Raw genomic sequence first — 22,973 nt, forward strand, 5'->3', positions numbered from 1 at the left:
TTCCGAGTGATTGCGACGGGATTAAGGGTCGAAATTAATCATTCCGAGTTATCGAGAGAGATGTGCCACGAGAGGCAAAAGAGTGGCCCGTTATTCCGACCGAGACGTATCCTACCTCCGCTTATTCGCTGGAAAATGGAAAAGTTCCTAGCATACAAATCCTAGTAGGTGTATAAGGGAAGTCTAAATTAACATGGCAGTAGATAATATTCGGCCAACCTTAAAACGAGAGCGTAACGACCCGGGTGTCGAAATATCACTCGGCCCTCGTTCCGTTTCGAGTTAGATTTTTGAATACAAATTTTCCTCAATTTCCCGAAGCTATTGTCTGGTATTCATGCCACACTCCTAGAGTTAACGGACGACTTTAAACCATTTAAAGATTACGGACAAAATACGTCTTTTAACGCTAAAATTAGATACGAGGAAGGAGGTAAGGACCTGCACGAGTTTAAACGTCTACTTATTTCGGCGTCAACTATAACTAGTTTTAGATAATACCTCAAGACAATGCAGTTCCTGAGCATTAGTTTCGTATTGGCATTTTGAAAGAGAACGTAAGAAAATTGTGATAATTAAATTTTTTTTACAGGCTTTCTCCCTGAAATCATTTGGAACGAAGACCCTCGACGGCACGATCGGTCGTTGCGCCCTTACTTTGAGGAAGGACCGTGTACCGGATACCGATAGTACTTAACAGTTATTATTCCTTACTCGCTACGGTAGTCGTATAGTCGTCACCTACGCTAGTACGTCCGTGAAATCCGATTCGACGTACGTTTACAACGTAGAAATTGGTGCCGCGCGAGCTCGCGAGTTCCCTCTACGAAGGTATCTTCCATATCGATGCAAAAAAAGAAACGATCGCTGGCCGCGACTTTCGTACTTAAGGACAGGTGGAAAAAGGGACAGACTTAAGTCCATAACAATAAGATTGACTCAAAGATTCCTTCCGCGTAAAATCTAATATACGTGGAAACGTGCGAACCGTGGCGCAAAGTTTCGACAGTGGAATCGGGAGAAGTATTTATCGAAAAAGGAAATAATTCGTCTGGTTCCCTTACTTAACGTATTCTTTAAACCAGGACGAGTACTGCATTGTAAAAGAGGGGACTTTACCATATAAAAACATGCGTCTGTACCCTACCAAGGAACTGGCACCATTACATTTTCGGCTGTACACAAGTGTTCTATAGTGACTGCTCATGCCAGTTTCGTTTGTAAATGGGAGAAAACTCTGTCCAAGACGTTTCCCAGTACTTCCCATGGGACATAGAAAATGTACGAAGCTCTTCGACGTCCGATCCTCCTTTCGCGAAGATTACTTTTTGATTAACACCCACAGTCGATGCGTTCGCGAAAGTTCAACGACCTCCCTGCCCACGCTGAGGAAACGTGGTTTTGAAATAGACGTCGGTCCCTAAAACAAGTACGACATAAATCCATAGAAAGAAAGGATAATATTACAAATCGTAATTTCAGAAACTATAGTTGTATATCGTATCCTTTCCAGGGACTGGCCCCTACTATACAACAGCACAACTCGGGTGGTAACATTTAATGTTATTTTCTCTCAGTGTAGACGCCGACTCCCAACAAGATGGCGGATATCAAGGCAAAGAACGCGAAAAATATCTCAGTTATTCTCCCATTCGCAAACGAAGACAGTGTTTGGTGTGAAGTCTCTTTTTCCACCCGTCCCCCAGGACAAGGGGAAGAGGTTGGTAAAACAGCGAGAGAAGAACGGACGAGCCGAAGTCGCTAATTCGTCGGCGAGGAGTTCCCCCCAAATATGGAGATGAAATTCTGATCTTGAAGAATTTCCCGTCGAATAAATCGAGAATTCTCGGCGACGATTTGGGAGCGCTCGTCGTTCACCTCGCGCGGATAACGTCGATCGAAATAATTCCGCAAAGGGGGCAGATGAGGGTCACGCCGGACCAAAGACAAGCAGGGACGGGTCCTGCATCCTCCAGGGGGTCTTCCGGGCTCGTGGAGCTTCTTCGAGGTCCCTGGCATCTCGACCCGGGTGCGGAGGGTGATAGCGGCGAAGTAGGATGGCGATTCTTTCGGTTTCTTAAGTTGGTCCCGAACGGCGAGCGAGAGTCGCGCGCGGAGAGCTTCGTCGACGGCAGGGCGTCCCTCTCGTCGTCTCCTCTGAAACTCCTGATCCTTCGTTCACCTGAGCTACCTAGCTAGATCCCTAACGACGTAACTCGGCATCGTCTGGCAGTATATTTACAATTCCGACGCTACATGCGACGTTCCTGGCTCCGATTTAACGGGGACGGCGGAGCGCCGGGGACTTCCGGCGTCCCGGGGGTCCCCGGGCTGGCTCTTCCTCCCCGACGCAACAAAATGGCGGCGAAGTCCCTCGAGTGCACGTTCCCCCGCGCACTAGACTTCGCCTCGAGCGTTGACTCCGCGGGATGCGTACCATCGCCGTTTCGCAACGATTACGAGCGTGGTTGTCAGCCAATTAAGCTCAACGGAGCTCGCTTCGAGGTTAAATCATTACGTAGATAAATAATACACCGTTCAACGTGCACGGTTACGTAATACGAAATACGAAAGAGACCGGTCTATCGGTCCGTCCAAGACGCGGCGAAAGTAAAAGTCCGAGGGGCGGCTCTCGAATCTCCCGAGCTTAATTGGACGAAGAGTGGGCCGAGTATCTCCGCGTAGATGGGAATCTCGGTTGGGCGCGAGCTCGAAGCAAATGGCAGTCGTTTCCGTGCAGTAGCGCCACGCGTCGGTCGTAGCGCGCTTCCGCCCGGGCGGGAGTGACATCCGGCGCAGGGTTCTCCCCTCGACCTCGGGGCTTTCCCCGAGCACCCCCGCTTCCGGGGCAGGCGCGAGGTCGGATTTACCTAATATTTACAGAAGTAGCACGATCATGTAATTGAGATATCTGGCGCGGGGCCTGCCGTTGAGCTTCCTGGAGCCGTTCTCCCCGTTCTCGGAGGCGGTGTCGCCCTTGACCTCCTCGATGGTGGCGAGGCCGGCCTCGGCCTCCTCGGGGGTGGCGTCGTCGTCGGAGTCGAGGTCGAGGGTGCGGTCGTTGGCGAGGATCTTGACGGGGGGCGCGTCGACCCGCCTGCGCTCTTCCGGCCTAGTGGGGGTCCTGGCGGGAGTGCGGGCGGGGGTGCGGGCGGGGGTGCGCGCGGGGGTCCGGGCGGGCGTCCTGGAGGGGGTCCGCGTGGGGGTGCGCGAGGGGGTGGGCTCGCAGCAGCCGGGGCAGAGGGGGTCGCACTGACTGCCGCGGTGGCGCGCGGCGACCTTGACCATGGCCTCGGCCACGGGGCTGCGGCGGGCGCGCGACGCCCCGCTTCCGCCCCCACCCCCGCTCCAGGTTCCGCTCCAGGACGCGCTGCGGGCGTCGCGCCGCTCCGAGGCCCCGCCGCCCGGCGTCCCGGGGCCCGCGTACGACCCCGAGTACGAGCCCGTCCGGTTCTCCAGGTCGCACTCCGTGCACAGCAGCAGGTTCGACTTGCTACCTCTCCTCGAGGCGTACCCGTTGCACGCGCCCAGCAGGTCCTCCGAGTCCTCGCCGTCGTCGCTCTCGAAGAGCCGCTGGCTCAGGCTGCCGATGGACCGGTCGTCGCTCTGCCTGGAGCGCGCCCCCGGCGAGCGCGGGTCCTCCACCTCCAGGAGACGGTCCTCGTCCTCCCGCGGCGGCCTCGTCGACCGCGCTGCCGCCACCGCTGTCGCCGCGTTCTCCAGGTAGCTGCGCACCCGCTCCATCTTCGTGTCGCCGCGCTCTCGCGGCGTGGTCTCTCGTTAAATGATGCTCTCGCGGTTCCGCTCGTTGTCCTCCTGGCTGGACGTCGAGCTCGCTCCGCAGATCTGCATCTCGATCTCCGCTAGCCGGTGCTCCACCTCCACTTGCTGTTGGTTCAGTTTCACGCTCATCGCCGCGTTCTCCGACTCCAGGCACACCAGTCGCTCCCTCAGCCACTTGATCTCCGCCAGCAGCGCCTCGTGCGTCCCTAGCAACGGCGTTGCCCCCTCGCTCATCAGCTGCGTCATGCTGTTACACGTCATACCTGGAACGACGAATCGACAGGTTAGTTTGGGCCAGGGTGATCCTTGATAAGGGTATGATACGTTTAACGGGGAATCGGTGACGCTCTCTGGGCACTGCAGGGGACTCTTTCCTAAAAAGCGTCGCCGACGCTCCGTTACCGGACCGACCCTCTTTTGTCCCCGGTCTGAATCGACAGGCGAAGGATATTTAATTCCAGCCAATGATCGGTGTCATTTTTAGTGGCCATTGGGTGGAGTTTTAAGTATCTCTCACGCTTTCGACCCATAAGATCGGATATTAGTGTGGGCGAATAAAATGCGCTTCGAATGTTACGGGTCATGCTTCAATCCAGAAATTCATTTACCCGTCGAACGCGCTTAAACTGATCAGGGCATCGTTTTAAAATCATGGATTTTGAAGGGATTCAAGATGTATCGTTAGGATTTACGTTTCGTTCGACTTAAAAATCTCGATTTCGTCGCGGTGCCATTCCTGCCGGCGAGGGTGGCGTTTTTTTTTAGAAGGGATTTACGTTCGATCGCCGACTATTTCCGTTCCCGACCGGGAATCGTTCCGCGATCGGAGTACCAGATAAATGCCAGGAAGAGAGGAGTTTAACAGTTTCCATCGTATCTATCGAGGTTAACGGCCGCAGCTGTTTTACCGACAGCGCAGCGCGGGTGGTCCGGGAACGATTATTCGTTATTTCTCCTGCCCGTTGCTCGATGCTTTTTCCCCAGAATCCTGATAAAAGTGGCGTATTGCCATTGGCCGTGTCACTGTCAACTGTACCTACCCCTTAAAAAGGGAACCCCCACCCAGAAAACGTGTTCGCGTTTCCCATCGGTGAATTTATTCGCGAGAATCGAGCGATTGCCAGTGGCCAGTTGGCGAATCGACGTTACCGACCGCGTCGAAGCATTAATTTACGGTCGAGCAGAATTATTCGAAAGGTCCCCTGCAATGCGCATTGCTGCCCTGGAACGTTAACGGGAAAAATGCCCTTTGATCTCTGTCAGCCAGTCTTTTAGTTATTCAGTTAATTATTTAAATATCCCTCCTTGTTGACCCGAAATCGCCGATTTATGTACGGCACGCGCGGTAGGAATTACCGACGTAATTAATTAGGCTCGTAGATGATATTCGATAAGATGCAATGGTTCCCAGTATTAAAACTTATCCTTGGTATATTCAACCCCATTGAACGGAATATGCCGGAAGGGAACTAAAAAGAGGGGATCTAAACGGCAGTTTCTTCCTCCGCTTGTTTAATTCCTTTCAAGGATCTTAAGATTCAGTTTAAGTGTGTTTCACTCGAGAAATTTGAATGTCAGATCGAGCGATCTCCTGCAAATCTCGTGACTCCGATAGCGCATATTTATTCGAGGGAAGGAAACCGAAGCTCCGCTGCGCCGCCTCGGACCTCTGTCTTCGAGTTTAGCGAAAGTCTCGTAGGAATTATTTTTCCACTCGGTAAATAAAATGCGAGAGATCGGGGCTGGAATTTCGGTAGATGCGGCGCAGACGAGCCTCGTTGGTAAATTCCCGTCGCCATGTTGTGCCTCATCGTGTCGCTCGTTTAAAGTGATCGATCTGCTGACGCAGATGTGATTGCAAAATAGAAATCTGGATCGGCGTTCGTGGCGTATGCAGACCGAGACGTCGAGGATCCGAAGCTTGTAATATGCGTAGGAATATGAAATGCAGCTGTTGGGTTGTGTGTGTGGCCGATACGTGTAGGGTGTCGAGACCTTAATCGAGTACGACTTGCTCGAAGACATACATCGCTTGCTAAAAAGATCGCAAACTTGAGAATAAGAATCGTGCAAATCGGAGAGTAACAGATGTCGTTTAGGGTAATGTAAAGAAATACCGATTTTGCTTTGGTTTAAAAATATTTTAACGACCGCGACCGACGGTCAGAGTCTCTTTTCACTATGCTGGAAGATGCACGTAGTCATTGGATACGCGTTCTGATTTTCAGGTGTTTCAATTTTCTTACCGAGTAGCGTATAAATGTCATGTACATGTACACTCTATAAGCAAGCAATTGCGGTATTTAGAATTTTTTTAACAGGAAACGGTATAAAGGTTCAAGGTACAGGCGCCGATACTTCGGTCGAGTCAATGATTTTGGGATCTTGCATTCGCAGGCCTGACGAGTTATCCGATCCCACCTTGTCCTCGTTTTCTCTGCGTTCCCTTTCGGTTTTATTTCGACAAGATGTTAATCTTAAATCTTAATAATTTCAGTTGGACTCCGAACAACTTCGGAAGAAGATTCGAAAGCTGGAGGTCGGATCATCGGTTATTTCTCCGGTTACGAGATGGCGCCACGGTCTCGGACTAGGGAATTGATGCGATGCATCGATAGATGGCACCACGGATCCCGGATCGGAAATCGCCTCTACAAGCGATGCAAGTACAGATGGCGTGACAAATCTTTGACACGTAATGGAAATAACATGTAGTGTAGGGATAGATGGTAGCAACGATCTTGGGTCGCACGATATCTACGGGTGATGTATGAATAAAAGAAGGAAAGATCTAGAGGTCGTAACGACATCCAGATGAGATGCGCGAACAGACGGCGTCATTTCGCCTACTCCAAATGCAAAGCAACCCTGGTAAAATCCAAAAGTATCGGCCAACAACCGAAGAGACGGTTCGAGGAAGCTTGAAACGAAAAAGGAAATAAGTATTAGATAGCCCTAGTCACCCTAATGTTTGAAATAATAGAAGCTTTTCGGTGTTTCAGGTAACCGTAACGGTCCACCCCGTCTCGGGTTGTCTTACACATGCCATGCAGACATCGCGTGCTACTAGGACATCTCCGATGACTGCGAGCACTTTGCCGAGACTTTGTCGAGCACTTTGGCGAGCACGATGCCGCACTTAGACGGTCTTACCAGAATGAGAGGACTGTCTACCGGTTGACAGTTGAGTGGCGGCGGATTGCGGCGCCTTGGCGGTGGGGTCCTCGCTGCTCTGTCCGCTGCTGGTGGCGCTCATGGGGCTGTCCATACTCCTGGCGATGTTGTCGTTGTTCCCTCCCGTTTGAAGTCCCCTCGCGGTCAAGGGGCTAGGGCTGGGCGAGAAGAGGGAATGTCCCACCGAGTAAGGATGGGCTCCCCGGATGTCGATCGGCGCGATCCACATCTCCTCCAGGGGGATACGCCCCCGGGACTCCACCAGCCCCGGCGTACTCTGGCATCTCCCCATAGCGGCTGAAATCCCAGCGAAAATCATTCCTTTTATCTGTCATCCCTTGCCTGGGGCAAGAATAATCTCCGAAGAAGGCAGTTATAGAAAATTCGTTCTAAGGAACGAATTTTCACCTCGCGTTTCATTAATTCATGGGTACATCCGTTGTATATAACCGAAGATGCTGGATAATTAGTACGCTAGGTGGAATCGTCTCTCCATTTCTCTTAATCTTATGGCGATATATAGCGAGCTACGTGCGTTCTTTATCCTACTCGCGATACCTGCCATTCCGTATACACGGCTCTTTTTTTCCCTTGGGGGAAATATCGATGGATGATCCTGGTGATTTTTGTTATCCTCTCCTTCTCGACCTGTTACCCAAACTACATCAAGGGCCAACAAAGGATCCGGGTTTCTATTTAACTCCTGAAGTCTCTGCGATAACGCAGACCCGCTCCATCTGTGATCTTCGTCTCCTCGATATCGAAATTATGTCCGATATAGATTGATTATTCGTTCGGGACTCGTTCGGTCTCGTGTTCCACGGATATTTCTTTAATTCGTTCTACCGCGAGCGTTCATTGTCAGATTTCCGATGGGCGCACATTTTCACAGGTTCCTGGCATTATCATGTATATTATGCGACGCAGCGCTGCGCCGCTGCCAGTTAACGTCGAGATCCGCTTACACGCCGGCTTTGGTTCGATCGCAATTTCGATTATCGATGTAACGCCGTCCTTCGATTATGCCGGAGGTGCGGAAACGCAATCTCGCGCCGACTTTCCTCCGCTTGATCAGGAAAATGATTGCGAGATTATCATACCACCGCGCGTACTCTCGTCACGCGAGGGTTCCATTTATCTACTCATCCTGTGGTTTGGTATGTAAATCGTGTTAGGCAACTTCTAATCTGCAAAATGATTTTCAGGACTCAAACGGAAGTCCCAATGGTCCGTGGTTGGTTTGATGGGACGGACAGGCAGACGTCATAGCCGCCGCGAGGCGCGAAGCATTTCGGAGGGAATATCCCTTTCGGGTCCGGAATGGACACCCGCCTGTGCGGAAACGATCAAGGGATGTAATCCGCTGCGGCCGCGGGACTCGATCGACGTCGATCGACGTCGATCCCCGGATCGTCGGTGGATCGCGCGAATCGACGCCTTCGTGGCAGTAGATGGATTCGTCGACGTCCCGATGGAAACGCCCGGTGGGATATCATTGGCAGCTCGTGAAACACTCGGTGAATTATGAATTTCCTGAAGCCCCGACAGCAGGTGCTCGATTCAAGGGACTGCACTTCTTGTCGGCGCTTTACAGGAAATCGACACGATGGATCAGCGTGGCTGGGAGTATTCGAATTCTGTTGGAAATGATTTTGTGAAATGGATTTTGTGAAATTTTGGTAGGATTAGTGAATTTTTGGTTCGTAAGATTTTGTAGCTTTATGGTTGTAGCGATAGCGAGTTTGGTTTTCAACCCGGTGGGATATCAACAGCAGTCCGTAAAACACTTTGTGAATTTGGAATTTTCCGAAGTGCGGATATCAGTTGCTCGATTCGAGTTGATTGCACTCCTTGTCAGCATTTTACAGGAAATCAACATCAATTTGAAACAGGATAGACGGGAACATTTGAATTTGGTTGGAAATAATTTTGTGAAATGGTCTTTTGTTCCACGTGTTGGGGATTTCGCGGTTTGTAGGATTTTCTGTCTTCATATCCATAAAAGCAACGAGAACGGTGGCGATGGTGAGCACCCGATGTAACGTTTATCTTCGTTTCAAGCCCGATAATTGAATCGGACAACTCATATAATTTGAGTAACTCAATTTCCCCCGTCCACAGTTGGATGATATACGATCTATAAGACACCCGGTGGAGCGGACCAACTTTGGAGCAAAACGCGAGGGACCAGGACGGTTTTTGGGACAGTCCACGTGGAACTGAAACGTCCCATCGCGATATTCCCTGGACGTTCTTCGGAGTACATACTCGGACGGTCTTTTTGCGCTCAGAGTCGAACGTCCAAAGAGACTAATTAATTAAGACGAACGATTGTCGGTGGTTTTCATGGCAGATCTCCAACCAACACCCGGAGGTCCTCAGGGTGCGCAAGAAATATTCCGTCCCCCATGTCCGACGGATATTTTTTAACGGGGTCGTCTTTCAAAGTTCCTTTGACGTTTTTCTCAAACTTGAGCGACAAAATCTACGGCCATCTTGCTCCCTTGACTCTTTGCCACTGTTCGTTTAATATAGTCAGAAGTCGGCCGAGAAATTCCCCGCATGCGGAAATGCTTCCGGAACGGACATCAATTTTTAATGGAGGCAGAACAAGGCGCCTCCGAAGAAGTCGAGTTGTGGGTTTTCGTTAACGGGGATTCTAACGAACGAACGGGGACACCTACGGTCCCCGTTAATGGTGCTTGCGGGTGGCGCGTCTCCGCTTGCGTAGGATCGCACTCTTTTGCAATTGAAATGGCCCCGTACCTCCGGCATATAGTTGAATATGCACGAAGGGCCTGGATGCATCGTTCGCTGCGTTTATGAAGAGAACGTTTACGAGCGAGAAGTCGCACCCTCGGGCCGCCACCGGAAAAATTCTGGCCAAGCCGAAAGTCCGGGTAGGCTAAGTCTCGAATAACGTTAAAATTAACAGTCCGTAAACTTAGGGATTTAATGCGAATAAAGCGGGCCGCGCCTCCACCGCCCTGAAACAAATTTTCCCCCATGAACGGTGCGCCTCTTATCGAGCAAAACTCGGTTCCCCGAGTTTGGCCCGAGTCTCGAAATTAACCGTGAAAATATGTAAAAATATGTAAAAACTCGGGGAGAACTTACAAACGTCGGCAAACTTATTGGGCAGTAATATCGAAGTAATTCGTTTAGCTTGAAATGGCCTTTGGTTCGATTTTCCTTTTTTTTTTTTCTCAGTCAACGTTCTCACGTAGTTTAAGAAGCCCCATAAACCCCGAGTTTTACATGAACGAGGAAAGGGTAAATATCTGTCGGCAATATTCGTCGGAGGGTAAACGGACCTTGAGATGGAGTGTCGGATTTATGCGGCGTCGCGTAACGGTTTTGCATTACATGTTTCTCTCTTTTTCTTTTTTTTCTCCGGATGTACTCATCCATCCAGTTATGAGATAGGCTTCTTTATGGGCGCGCGTTGCCTTGCATATGATGTGAATATTTTCCCATATGTTTCCGCGGTTATACACATTCTGAATGGTAATCGGAACGAGAAATGCAATTCAGGTTTGATGATGTGTGTCATGTCAGTGATAACGCGAGACCTTTCCCATTCATAGAGGGAAGTATACTCCGGTTGCAATGTACTTATAACAATAAATATTGCAAAACATCAATGACCAGCCCCGTGACATTTTTCGTTATAAATATTCACTTTCGAAGTCATCCCTTTTACGATCTCAAATCTCCCTCGTTAAACTATCCAGAGGATGAACCGATTATTTTATTAATATTACTATGTAATTGCAATACTTTCCGCGCTGTTTAATATATTTTAGCTCAACTTAGTTTAACTTCATTTAACATTATTTAATCGGAAAATTACTAGTTGGGCGTGAAGTTAGAAACTGTCCCTTGCCAAGCGCGCCGGATTTATGAAGTACTATAATCGAGGCAAGACACCGACGTAATCCAACTTGGTCGTATGGGAACTCGAATTCGTAGCTACACCAAGGATGTGGTTATACCCTGGCGGGTACTTACTACAGGGTGCAGCTAAAACTTTCCTTTCTCGAGTGGGCAGTTAAGTACATTACCTGGAGCTTGTACTGCCCCGAAGTGTCGATTCGGCAACTTCCCTCCATGCGTACTCGAACACTTTCACGGAATTTCCTCGAGCCATGAGTTGAGGTTCCGTCGATTTTTCCCGGGTACAATTACGTGAAAAATGCCAAAGCTTTCTCACGTACTGGCGTTCCCCAAGATTTTTATCGTACCATTCAGGAATTACCATTACCGTTCAATAGTAAGGTGAGAATAACGTTTTTAATCTCTCAGGTTTTAAAATAATAATACCCTGGTTGTAAATTTTTGTTTACATTAAAAAATATGTTTTTAAATCATCTTTAGCGTGTCCATTATTGACGTTTATATCCCACGGTCATTCGTAGTACGACCCAAAGTTCGATTAAAAAACGTTCACTTTTCAAGGTAGGTTTCACGTGACGATGATCGTTCCGGGGAAATTGGTAATAAAAAAACGGCAAGTGTAACGCATTTTTTGCGTTGGATTTGTTTATCAATAATCATTCCGTCGAAAGTTTATGATCTATTTTATTTTGAATTAGATAATGTAGGGTAACTGACCTTTCTCGAGGGGAGCTCTCTTGTACTTTTCCAGCCTTTTGACGGCAATGGCCTCCAGCCGTACCCTGGCTGCAGGATACTCCTTCAGAACGTCCCACATGTCCTTTTTGCTGAGCACGAAGAGGTCGGAATAGCCAACTGATCGTACACTGGCTGTCCGGCGATTACCTGTTACAATAGTAGCCGGTTATTTGTTATCGGGCCGCTCCAAGCTACCCGCCGCTCTTCCTCCTCGCAGGCGTCCATTTTTATCAAAGTCTTTTAATTCCCTCCCGCCGACCCCGCATTTCTATTTTCTCCTCATCGTGAAAGAGATCCTCCCTATTCTCAGATCACCAGAATCCCACTTCTCGATTAAACTTTCCGATCGTCTGACCTGGTAGCGATACGCGATACCCCTTATCATCGCGATTAACCGGGATATCAGCCCCGAGTCGGAAATGAAATCGCCTTCATTAAATGAAATGAAATTATCGAGACAAGAAAAAGTTCCCTAACCCTTCGTGGACTTCTTTTATCGGGAGCTTATTTTTTCAAAATCCCCGAAAAGAGGCGAAAAAGTTAGGACGATGAAATCAACTGCAACGATAATTAATTTCCTTTATGCTCGTTTGCAGGCACTTTGACGGCAATTTAGCCCTTAACGCCGACTTTTTTTTCTCCTCGTTATCGCGGAGTTATTTATTGACATTGCAGGCGGAAGGCGATTTGCTCCAGTTTGACGGCACAAAGCAAATGTCCGGATAATTGCGCGATGTACGAGTGACGCCGTGGAATTCGTTTATCCGGGGTTTTGGACGTTTCGAGCGTGGCCGTTGCACCGCGGGTAATTCACTCCTATAGAATTAATAATGCTCATTAACGATCGGCATGTCCCGGACAATCGCTCGCATACGGCCAAATGAATTTTAAGTACTTTCGCGATATTCGCCCCTCCTATTTCCGTGGTTGGGGTAGGTCGGCACGGCTGTGTTATTCGAGATATTAAAAGTTCCCGAGCACGCGGAACGCGTGTCATATGCACGCAAAACAATAACGGGTTATTTCGAATGGATACCGTACGCGTAACGCGACTCATAATGGGAGAACTTCCCTGAACGTTCCTATGGGAATTATCCTCGAAATTTGCGCCTAGGGGGTCCTTGGGAATTTATGGTGCTTCCTCTGCCCACGCCCATTATCACTGGCACTCGTTCTGAATTTTCTCGATTCTGATTTACCGAAAATATAAAATCCGATTATAGTTAGATTTTTTAGGGCAAGCTTTTCTCCGAGATTGTATAAAAATTTGTTGAGGTTATTTGGAACTCTATGAGCACAACAAAAAATTATCCTCGAAATTTGCGCCTAGGGGGTCCTTGGGAATTTATGGTGCCTACTCTGCCCACGCCCATTATCACTGGCACTCGTTCTGAATTTTCTCGATTCTGATTTACCGAAAATATAAAATCCGATTATCGTTAAATTTTTTAGGGAAAACTTTTCTCCAAGATTGTATAAAAATTTGTTAAGGTTATTTGGAACTCTATGCGCACATCAAAAAATGAAATGTGTTTGTATGGGAAACCGTGGCGGGTTTATGATTACTTCGAGAGGATCCCACATGTGTAATGCAACTCATAATGAGCGAATTCTCTGAACATCCTCGTGGAAATTATCCTTGAAATTTGCACCGAGGGGTTCGTCGGGCAAACTGATGGCGCTTGATTTACCGACGTCATTATCAATGGTACTCGCGCGTCCTTAGATTGCTAATTTCTGATTAATCGAAGATAAGAAAGTCGGTTACATCGTCGCATCATTTTGGAGAAATGTTCACCCGCGGTTGTCCAAAGTTTTCGAGCACGTAGAACGCGAGTCGTAATCACGGCGAGCAATGATTATTTCGAGTGGACACCGCGAGTGTAATGCGACTTATAATGAGAGAAATTCCCTAAACATGCCCGTGGAAATTATCCTTGAAATTTGCGCCCAGGGATGCGGACGAATTTACGACCCTTAATTTGGCGACGTAATTATAACCCGCGGTCCGACGGACGGAAAATAAGAAGCTCACATTTCCGGGGAGTAAATTTTCAATCTCTCTTTTATCAAAATTCTCTACGCTCCCGACAACGGGTTCCAAAGGAATTCCCCCGCGTATTTTATCCCTCGACACCAGGAAATTTCGAATTTTCCGAAAAATACCCCCTTGAGCAGCTTACATTGTAAAACGAGTGGCAGTCACCAGGGTGGAAATGCTAACAATGCCGACCCCCCGCCGACGATTATTCATTCAAATTTCATAATTCCCCGCTCCTAAAACGTGCCTTCAAAAAAATTCCCCCGTAACGTTGAGCAACACAGTTTGCGAAATTAAAATGTATCCACGAACAGGGAACTTCCTATGTTTCGTGGTTCATACACTTCCTGGTGTACGCGGGTCGAGAAGAGCCGGTCTAGCAAATTTGGTTCCAGGCGAGGCGATTAAATTCGGGCTTAACGGGATTCCATAAATAGCGGCGAAGGAGACAAAAAACGCATCGAATTTCGGAACGGGAGGCTCATTCGAACGTATTTATGTGCGAATTAAGCCGCTGCTGGCAAAATGAAAGCTCGGCGAAGCGCGCCCCGTAGCACGATAATTCGCCAGCTCAATTGACAGAGTCCATACATGGATGCGCACGCGGGAGGAGATTTTTTTTTTTCGATTTGCGAGTATCCCTCAAATTTTTATCCTACTTCGACCCCTCTGGCGTTCACCCCTCCCCCGAATGGGCGATCGGATTTGAATCTCCCGCGGAAAAACGCATTCTGTGGACCCAGGGTCCGAGGGTGCTATCGAGTTTCAAACAATCCCCAAGCCGGACTCGAGTTTTCCAGTGGGAACGAAAACGCGGTCGGCCCTTTGTTGTTTAATGGATCGTTTAACGCGCGGTTACTTTCAACACTACGTGAACGATGCAAAAAGACAGTACAAGGTGTGTCATGGGTGTGGTGAAAAAATCCGAATAATCGCAAAGAGTCAAAAGACAGATCAAAAGGGGGAGACAGAGTGGCTGATGGGATAAGCTGCGGCTATGCACTAATTAATTAGGAAGTGTGATAACGTATCGTAAAAATGATACGAGCAAGTAGGTTCATTCACTGGTCGCACACCGAGATATGCGGATCGAGGGGTCTGTATAGGGTCTTTAGAGATGCAGGAAGGCAGAACACTTTTAATAAATAATAACCTATGCACGAGCGAGGTTCGGCCGAAAAGAGCGAAAAATTGTGCAAAGTGAAGGAACCAGAATAATCTTAATAATAATTATCGGGATAACGAGGAGCATTCGCGGAGTTGACTTGGACTCACTCATGCGATTGGTTATTTTACCTTATTTTTAATGACTAATAACTTTTCTTTCATGTCATATTACCGTAATGATAGTAAAACACGGAACTAGATACACCGAGTCATTCAATTAATTAGAACGATTAAGACATCCCTTACCTCTTTGCCGTTACAAGGAAAAGAGCTCATGAAAAAAGTACCGAAGTGTTCACCTATCTCATAAAAAATACTATATTATGAAATTCCCGGAAGTAAAGTTTGGTACATGCATCATATTCTCCCTTCTAAGCCATGCAACTATTACTCTAATCCTTTTCCGATAACGTCAAGCAGGTGAGGGGTGCATACGATTCCGATCAATTGGACCAACCGATATTTCCCAATTGAATTTTCGTGGTCTAATATTCATTTCTTAATTTTAGAGTAAATTGAGCAATCCGCGAATGGTCTCGTAGGAGAAACTAACAAGTTTTAATTAATGCAAAATTGTGAAGTGTCGAAGTGAGGTAGCATCACCGAGCGTGGTGCAAGAGGGCGCAAAAAGGGCGTGAGTCGATCGATCGTCATCTATAGCTACACTGCCAGTGATGTACTATTTTAGCGGGAAGGGTGAAAGATACCGATATCGATGCCGACATCGATACAGACAATGATCGATCGATCGTTGGACACGAGGGCCGATCGGGCCTCGCCGCGAAAGACCGGTGACAGAGTCCGCCATTTTCTCTCCTTCCTTCGGTTTTACCGAGTCGAGGATTTAGCGGAACTCGTGGAAATTATCGGGGGTTCCTGAAGTCACCTCCTTGCGGAAGTTGCGGCATCGGCGAGACCGGAAGTGCGATTGGACGCCCTCGGATTAATCGTGTCCATCGGTCACGAAGCGAACGAAACAACACTGGGAGAGACAGATAGAGAGAAAAGGAAAAAGAGAAAATGAAATAGAGAAAAAGGCAGATGGACGGAGGGGGAGAATCAAGAAATTCGTGGTGGTCTCGGAAGCAGAGATAAGAGAGATAGTGACAAATTGGAAAAAAATCGAAACAGTAGAGAGGACGGCAGACTAAAGAGCAAACACGGCGCGGATTTCATTCTTTCGAAAAGGCTTCGAATATTTCGCAGCGACGATTTCTGACGAATGCCGGGCGTCGAGGAGCGTTGTTATCAACCAGGGATTTCGTTATCACCGATCTGACTTCATTTTAGAAGAGCCCTCAGTAACCTGGGATAAGCATAAGGATTATTTCTCAGCGATTCAAATTGTTTCCTGCTGCTGTAATAAAATTCCCCAGTCTCTCGTGCATCTTTTGCGAAAAGAATATAATTATTGTTAATTTACGCGATTAGGAGGTTGAAGGAACTAACGTTTCCCGGTTACCGTTGAATTATACTCCCGCGAAATGCACAGAGCTTTGAATAAACGGAGCAACACCTCGCGTTAACGAGTTACGTCGTTTTTTCTAGTTTCCCAGGGCGTGATTTAAATTTGCTCGTTCTCCCGCTTTCTGCACATTTAGTAACGGGTACTAAAATTTATTTTTTTAAGGTAGCTACGTAACATGTATCTCGCGGCAGTTCACAACGGAGCTTTAAGAGTGGTAATGTAAATTACATTTTCTTTTTTATTTACAAGAGCGACACGTTTTAATGTACAGCTTCGCCGAATAACGAAATCCCCGGTGTCTTCTTCATTTTTTCTCCAACGTCCGTTGGTTTCGAAATATCCGTTTGGTCGTACTCATTAACGTTAACGAAATCGACTTACGTCGTGCGCCTCGCGAATGCGAAGTCTTACTTGGATTACGTGAACGGCATTTCTGTCGTGTAACGCGCGTTCGAGCTCGTAAACGTTTCAATCCAATCATTGTTAAAAGCCACTTTAATTATGCGCTTTAACGGCAATGCGAATGAACGACCCTTCCGTACAATGAAGAGCAAATAAATCGCGATTGCGACGAGTCGACCGTGCTCCTCGTTTAACGATCTACTTTGTTAATCGTGTATGGTGTACAATTCCTTGTCTCTTCTAAATTAATTACCCCATGGCTTATTAACGTTCCATGTAGTAGATACTAACACAGGTAATCAATGCGTACCAAATTCAATAAAAGTGTTTCTTTCAAATTTAAGCTTCTTTAAATTTCACGTTACATCCTGTAGGTACACCAACACGTTACTTCCTTACTATATCCAGGAAAGCAAGAAATTGCCTGTAATTAAACATGGTCGAAAGAAGATAGCATAATTCTTAAATTAAATATAATTTAAAAATAATTAACATCCGTCCACAGTATGTCAAAGCGTTCTGTACATTTTTTGACGTAACGAGGAATCCGAATAGGCGCCCATGTATGAATGTCTTCATTAAATGAAAGGATCACTCTAGTGCAATTATCCCGAGTAAAAATTTAATTATCCCGACCCGAATATGCAGGTGTCAAAGGGTCGGCATTTCCTGTGACCGGTTTAGCATAATGTCGGGAAAGTAAGACGTCGGTAAATTACAGGGCAAGGGGTCGCTTTTGAGGACCCTTAAGCTCGATAACCGGGGGCTTCGTCCTAGATTCCAAAAATAAATCGAAAACCGAGTGGTCCCGGTGCCGCGACGCCCGGCGTCGCCGCTCTCTCCCTCGTCGCTCGGATATATTCGACAGCGAGATGAAAGAGGCTGCCGCGAATTAAAGTGGCAGCTCTGCCCATACCGTGGGAACGTGAAAACGTGATACGTGATCGTGTAACACTTTGGGTATCTCTCCGCCACTTTGGCCCTGGGCTGCTTGGAATATTTACCGCACTCTTTACCTGCAGTCCCCATATTGAGAATGCTGATTTCGCCGAAGTACGAGCCCGCCTTCAGAGTGGCGAGGACCGTCTTGCCGTTGTCCGCCACCACCTGGAGCCGACCCCTATTCACTATGTACATCTCCTTTCCCACCTCACCTGTAATCAGACGACCGATGATTAAATTTTGACGACAAATATCGACGAAACATTGACTGAACGTGAAAGCTTCGCATTTTCTCCCCATATTATTTTCACATCATTTACAAGAAAACTCTTTTGTACTTTGATATACAGTTACATGTCCTTTAGTTTATAAAAATTGCACATTCATATTGTTTTTCACCAAATGATCAGAGTAAATTCCTGTCAGGATCTGTTATGTGATGTGTGTCGGAATTGCGAAAATGTCGGAGAAATGCTTTCCTGATGCGGACGTGCACGTGTTAATGTTTCTGCCAGTTCGTTCTTATAAATTTTACAAACGAGCAGAAAATACGATACTGCTTGCTATTCAACCCGTTTTATGTGATGTATTGGCGCATCGAATACGTGCATATGTGTACGTATAAATAAAGGCAGCGAAGGGGGAGAACGCGATGTAGAGGGCGATTTGACTTGGACGGACGTACTCGAGTAGAATATTCTAAGACGGCACAACCCTTTACAGTAACCTGCGCTGTAGATGCACCTCACGTGCATCATGTTGGGGTTAAACGATGGATGCTTCGGCACGTCCGAATGAATTTCGGCTGCCATTGCTTTTCCTATCGGAAACGGAGTTGAGGTTTCGAAACTTCCGCATATCGTTCAAATACTGAATAAAAAAAAAGCCTATATCTAAAGATATTAAATTTCATCCAATGTCAGATTATGCAAATGTAACAAATACGGTTCCTCTTTAAGGATATTTAAACAATCTTTTTACCACGTGGTCCTTTCGAAGCCTAACCTTCTGATTACTTTCTGAAATTAATCCAGACAATAAAGCAAGTAAATAATAATATCGACAAGGGAATCGAGGAAACTTCTGAATATCGTTCGAATTCTGTATAAAAAGTGTAGACATCCCCTGAATTTTCATCGAATGTCTTAGTATGAACTATAAAGTGATCTGATTATCACGTGGTCCTTTCAAAGTACTGACTTCTTATTACCTTCTGGAATGAATCCCTTGTACGTGAACGCAAGGAAAGTGCAATAGGTAATTAGTTATTTTCTTTAATCGTCTAAAATGCACCGCGACGTCACCATCAGGTATCGTTAAGAAGACCCATGCGTTCTAATGCGTTTTTCCATACATTTTATGCAAGAGGCGGATTAATGATAAGTAGAGGATGCGACGCAAAGTGCGGAGCAACTTGTAGGGAGGAACCTTGGAGGGTGGAGCGGTTCATGAATACTCGGCTCCGGTAGTTGCACAAGTCGGGGGTGCACCTCGGGTGCATCTAGGGGCTTAAACGGCGGATGCGTCGGGACGTCGGCCGAGTAATCGTCCATTGGACAGCAGCTGCATCCGCAGCTGCAAGGGCCGTAGGGGCTGAGATGCACCCGCGTAATGCACCGTGCACAGAGACGGCGTCCGGTGCCAACGGCGACGTAACGTAACTTAACGTACGTCCGAGGAATAAAAATTGTTTGTTCTCCTTGGCGAGGGTCCGAGTTTCCGTTCTGCCAAGAGGAGCGGCCAAGCGGAAGCATCGCGCGTTTCTACCGCGATCGATCGGGCAAATTAATATTTCATGAGGTATAACCCCGCGTCCGTATAGTTAGGTGGAATCAATTAGCCGATTAGTTGGGACGATGGCTTACTGCGGAATTAATGTGCATCCAGAGTGCAAGTCAGAGGGGATGAACGGGTAATAAGGCAGCCAGTGACTACTGCGGATGCACTAACGCGTGTAAAAAATTCGCAAAGAAGGTTCACTGGTGATTAATCATTGGTGAGCTGTGTAGTTTGTTTAGCATGCTGCTGTAGCGAGCGGTCCGATGAAAAAGTAAGAACATTTAAAAAAAGAAAAAATTAATTCCGGGGATGCTTTGCCGTTTGTGTCAGGCCTGCATCGGCACTTGCACTACTGCCATGAGGCGCAGGAGTTAGGGTCGATGTATGGCCAGCTGTGAGATGGCGAATGCGGTATCGGATTATTTTTTATTCACCTTTGCGGCAGATGTAGTCACCAGGTGAGAAGAGTACGGGTCGCAGTCTGAGGACGAGCTCGCACAGGAACCCAGCCTCCGTGTTTTGGAAGATTTCTACTCTCCTCAGCGTGTCGAGATGGACGTTTATGGCGATTTCCGCTTTCAGCTTGTCTGCAAAAGTGGCGATGGTGGTTAATTCAATTTTAAACGTTAATAATATCTACCCCTAATTATTTCGGTAAGTTGAGAAGTATCAATAATTTTCTCCTAATTTAAGGGAAACTTATGGAAGTTTCGAGTTTAACATCAGAGGTGGAAAAGGCGTATACTTGTAACAATGACGTCCTTTGTTATTAAGTTTAGCGTTTCAAGCTTCGGCGAAACGGGAGACGTCAATCTTCGCTGCTCACTCGCCTTTTGAAACTAAAATGGACTTCAGGTAGAAGGTAAATTAAGTTTCAGCCCGTCTTTTGGTCTTTGCTCACGGAAAAGCCGTGACTCGTCTAGGAAACGTCGATCCTGCAGGAAAGTTCCTTCATGTCCTTAGTTTCAGAATATTTTTCAAGATAATTCATTTTGCAAAATTCCTACCAATCATTGTTTTAATATTTTCTATTCAGTCAACTAATCTGGAGAAAGTCTAATTACGTATTCTGATTGCTACACATAGTCTATATAGATTGAATACATTTCTTATTTAATTCCAAAGTAATTATTAACTTCACGACATAAGCTTCGCAACGTAGAACGATATTTTGCGAGCAGTGCTCTATTCTCCTCGGGGACTGGATTTACTCTGAACGCAGTTTTGAGCCGCTTTAAAATTTACAAAATGCCGTAAAAAGGAAACTTGTAAAGTCGCAGGAAGCGGAACAAGCAGGGAGTTTCAGAGCGCAGATCCGACTACTGTTGTTTCATATAAAGTCACCTGCGGAGTTGTAGCAGAATTTTGTCGTAGTCGAGTTTGGAGAGTCCTGATTCGCTTTGTATCCTAAGTTTTGATCTTAAACTTGAGGGAACAGAGAGAACGTCAGAGGAGGATTCTCAAAAAATTGATTCTTTCCGCCTCAATTACGGGAATACTTGGCCTTTTTTACAAACACTCCCTTGCAAGAAAAATCCACGAAATTTCGTGATTTTTAATTTCGTAATAACTGTTCACACTGTATTCATGATAGCGAATTTTATATACATTTTTTTAACAGTTTATATTGGCTGATTATATGATGGCCACATATTGTCTCAACGAAGGACCATGTTCTAGTGACTGCTAAAAATAGTTGGACGAATCGAATTTAATTTCCGAGCTGCAGGGTCTCTTCTATATATATTTTTTTTTAATAATACGAATGGCGACGAGCACTTTCGAGGGAAAAACATGGAGGTTTTTGCGAGACCGACAGGTACGTGACAAATGTTTTACAGGAGTGACAGGACAGGATATTACATTAACGCAAACGAGGGTTCGCAAAATGCAGATGTGCCGCACTCGAAAAAACGTATGCACTCTGCCGAAACAGAAGCCACATAAAAATGGAAATACCGGAAAAATGATCCAATATCTCCGAACATAATCCCGGATGTACATGTATGAAATTGGAATATTTCCAGAAAACATTTAATAACATTCGTAGGTATTCTGACTCATCCTGTATAGATTCTGGAGGGACCATTTCCAGGTTGCATTTAGTTTTCGATGCGTAATATTTTTTTCGCTAAAGTACATATAGAAACATTGCCGATTTCGATTTCGATCGTTTGCCAGGTTTCCCAAGGATTAAGGTGTTATCGATATTTCCTTTATACCCTTCGAAGTCGTCCGCGATATTCGAGGGGTATTTCCAGGAGGTTTTTCTTCTTCCTTTTTCTGTTTCCGGTATACGGGGGACAGTACACGAGACAAAATGCCTCGAAAACCCGAAACCATGTCTCTGCGAAATGGGAAGGCGCAGGATGGGATTGCAGTTCATACCGAGCACCGCTGCACCCGAAAATTGAAATACAGATATTTCGATACCTCATAAATAAATACAAAAGTCCAAAAACTCGTTGCGGAAATTGTGATCGAGGTAAAAGACCCCTAGAACATGGCCAATGATGATTAATTTATAAGAAGAATAATAACATAGATGCTAACGGTTGAAAGCAGCGTTAGAATTGTGGTGATTATCTAGACAACAATGTACGCCTATGATGGAGTGAGGAATTATTTTCATTGTTCTGGAAGCGTTTGTTGATGTATCATCAACCTAGGGTATAATAGGTATTATTTTATAGGAAGTATCCTAGATATACACTCTATTATCTCTCGGGGAGCACCCTAGATACACCCTAATATTTTACGGGAAGCGCATCTTTGAAGGCTTTCCCCAACACGGAGCAGCTTTTTTCCCCTTTTTCTTAGTTTCCACGGGGAAAGAAATTGAAAATTATTTCCGCGGAGGACGAAGATCGAGGAGGCTAGAAAACGCTTTACACGTCGTTCGCTTCATCCGCAGTAGATATCCTCCAAGGGAGTACAGAAGTGTCCATCTGGGAATAAACCGAATAATAAACTGTCCAACTTGGTCCACACTCTCTTCCTCCGTTTCCATAGTTTATTAATATTTTTAATGCTATTTCGTAGAATAATATTATAACATACTGAGAAAAATTAAATAATGCCGTATTAGGAATCTAACACGCGATTCGTTCTTCTAGAGCTCTCTCTTTCCGCGGGTAAAAAATTTCATTTCTACCGTAATTTGGAGAAAATTTCTTCCTTCAGTGGGAGAATTCTAAAATTAGGTTAGAGGCTTTATTAGAATTTTTACACGAGATCCCTCTTCTTCCACCACTTTCCCATTTCTCTACGAAAAATCTCTCTTCCGGCGTACTTTGGGAAAAGTGTCTCCGCTTCGTCGGAGGCATTCGTCAGGAACTCGGTAAAATGACGTCCCGAGACCGACGTCTCAAGAATATCGAATAAAAGTCGATCAACGAGGGGGCCGATTCCGGGGGGCTTCCTTCGCCGACAAATCGGATTCTTTATTCTGGATTCTGAAAAGCTCGCTCGCATGGCGGAATTTGTTCGAGATCTCCGGATTTCCGGGTTTCCTATTCGACATGCCGGAAGTCGAAGCCTGCCTTCCACCTTCACGGAGACACGCTCGCTTGGTGAGAATAT

The 22,973-nt window shown here is 46.5% G+C and overlaps 1 protein-coding gene across 1 annotated transcript in view; it reads right to left on the bottom strand.

Annotated features, from left to right (window-relative positions):
- Positions 1 to 3,754: 3,754 nt before the first annotated feature.
- The window catches only part of LOC105698954 (cyclic nucleotide-gated cation channel alpha-3), a 99,090-nt gene continuing 79,871 nt past the window's right edge, over positions 3,755 to 22,973 (bottom strand). Inside the window, exons 9-13 of the mRNA XM_012423614.1 lie at positions 19,826 to 19,978; positions 17,675 to 17,824; positions 11,572 to 11,739; positions 6,937 to 7,254; positions 3,755 to 4,046 (exon numbers count right to left, since the gene is read on the bottom strand). Coding sequence (XP_012279037.1) covers positions 3,781 to 4,046; positions 6,937 to 7,254; positions 11,572 to 11,739; positions 17,675 to 17,824; positions 19,826 to 19,978 — 1,055 coding nt within the window. The 3' untranslated portion in view covers positions 3,755 to 3,780. The remainder of the gene's footprint in view (positions 4,047 to 6,936; positions 7,255 to 11,571; positions 11,740 to 17,674; positions 17,825 to 19,825; positions 19,979 to 22,973) is intronic.

This window comes from Orussus abietinus, unplaced genomic scaffold, assembly GCF_000612105.2.
Source record: "Orussus abietinus isolate OABI.00-Male unplaced genomic scaffold, Oabi_2.0 scaffold44, whole genome shotgun sequence".
In the NCBI taxonomy this organism is placed as follows: domain Eukaryota; kingdom Metazoa; phylum Arthropoda; class Insecta; order Hymenoptera; family Orussidae; genus Orussus; species Orussus abietinus.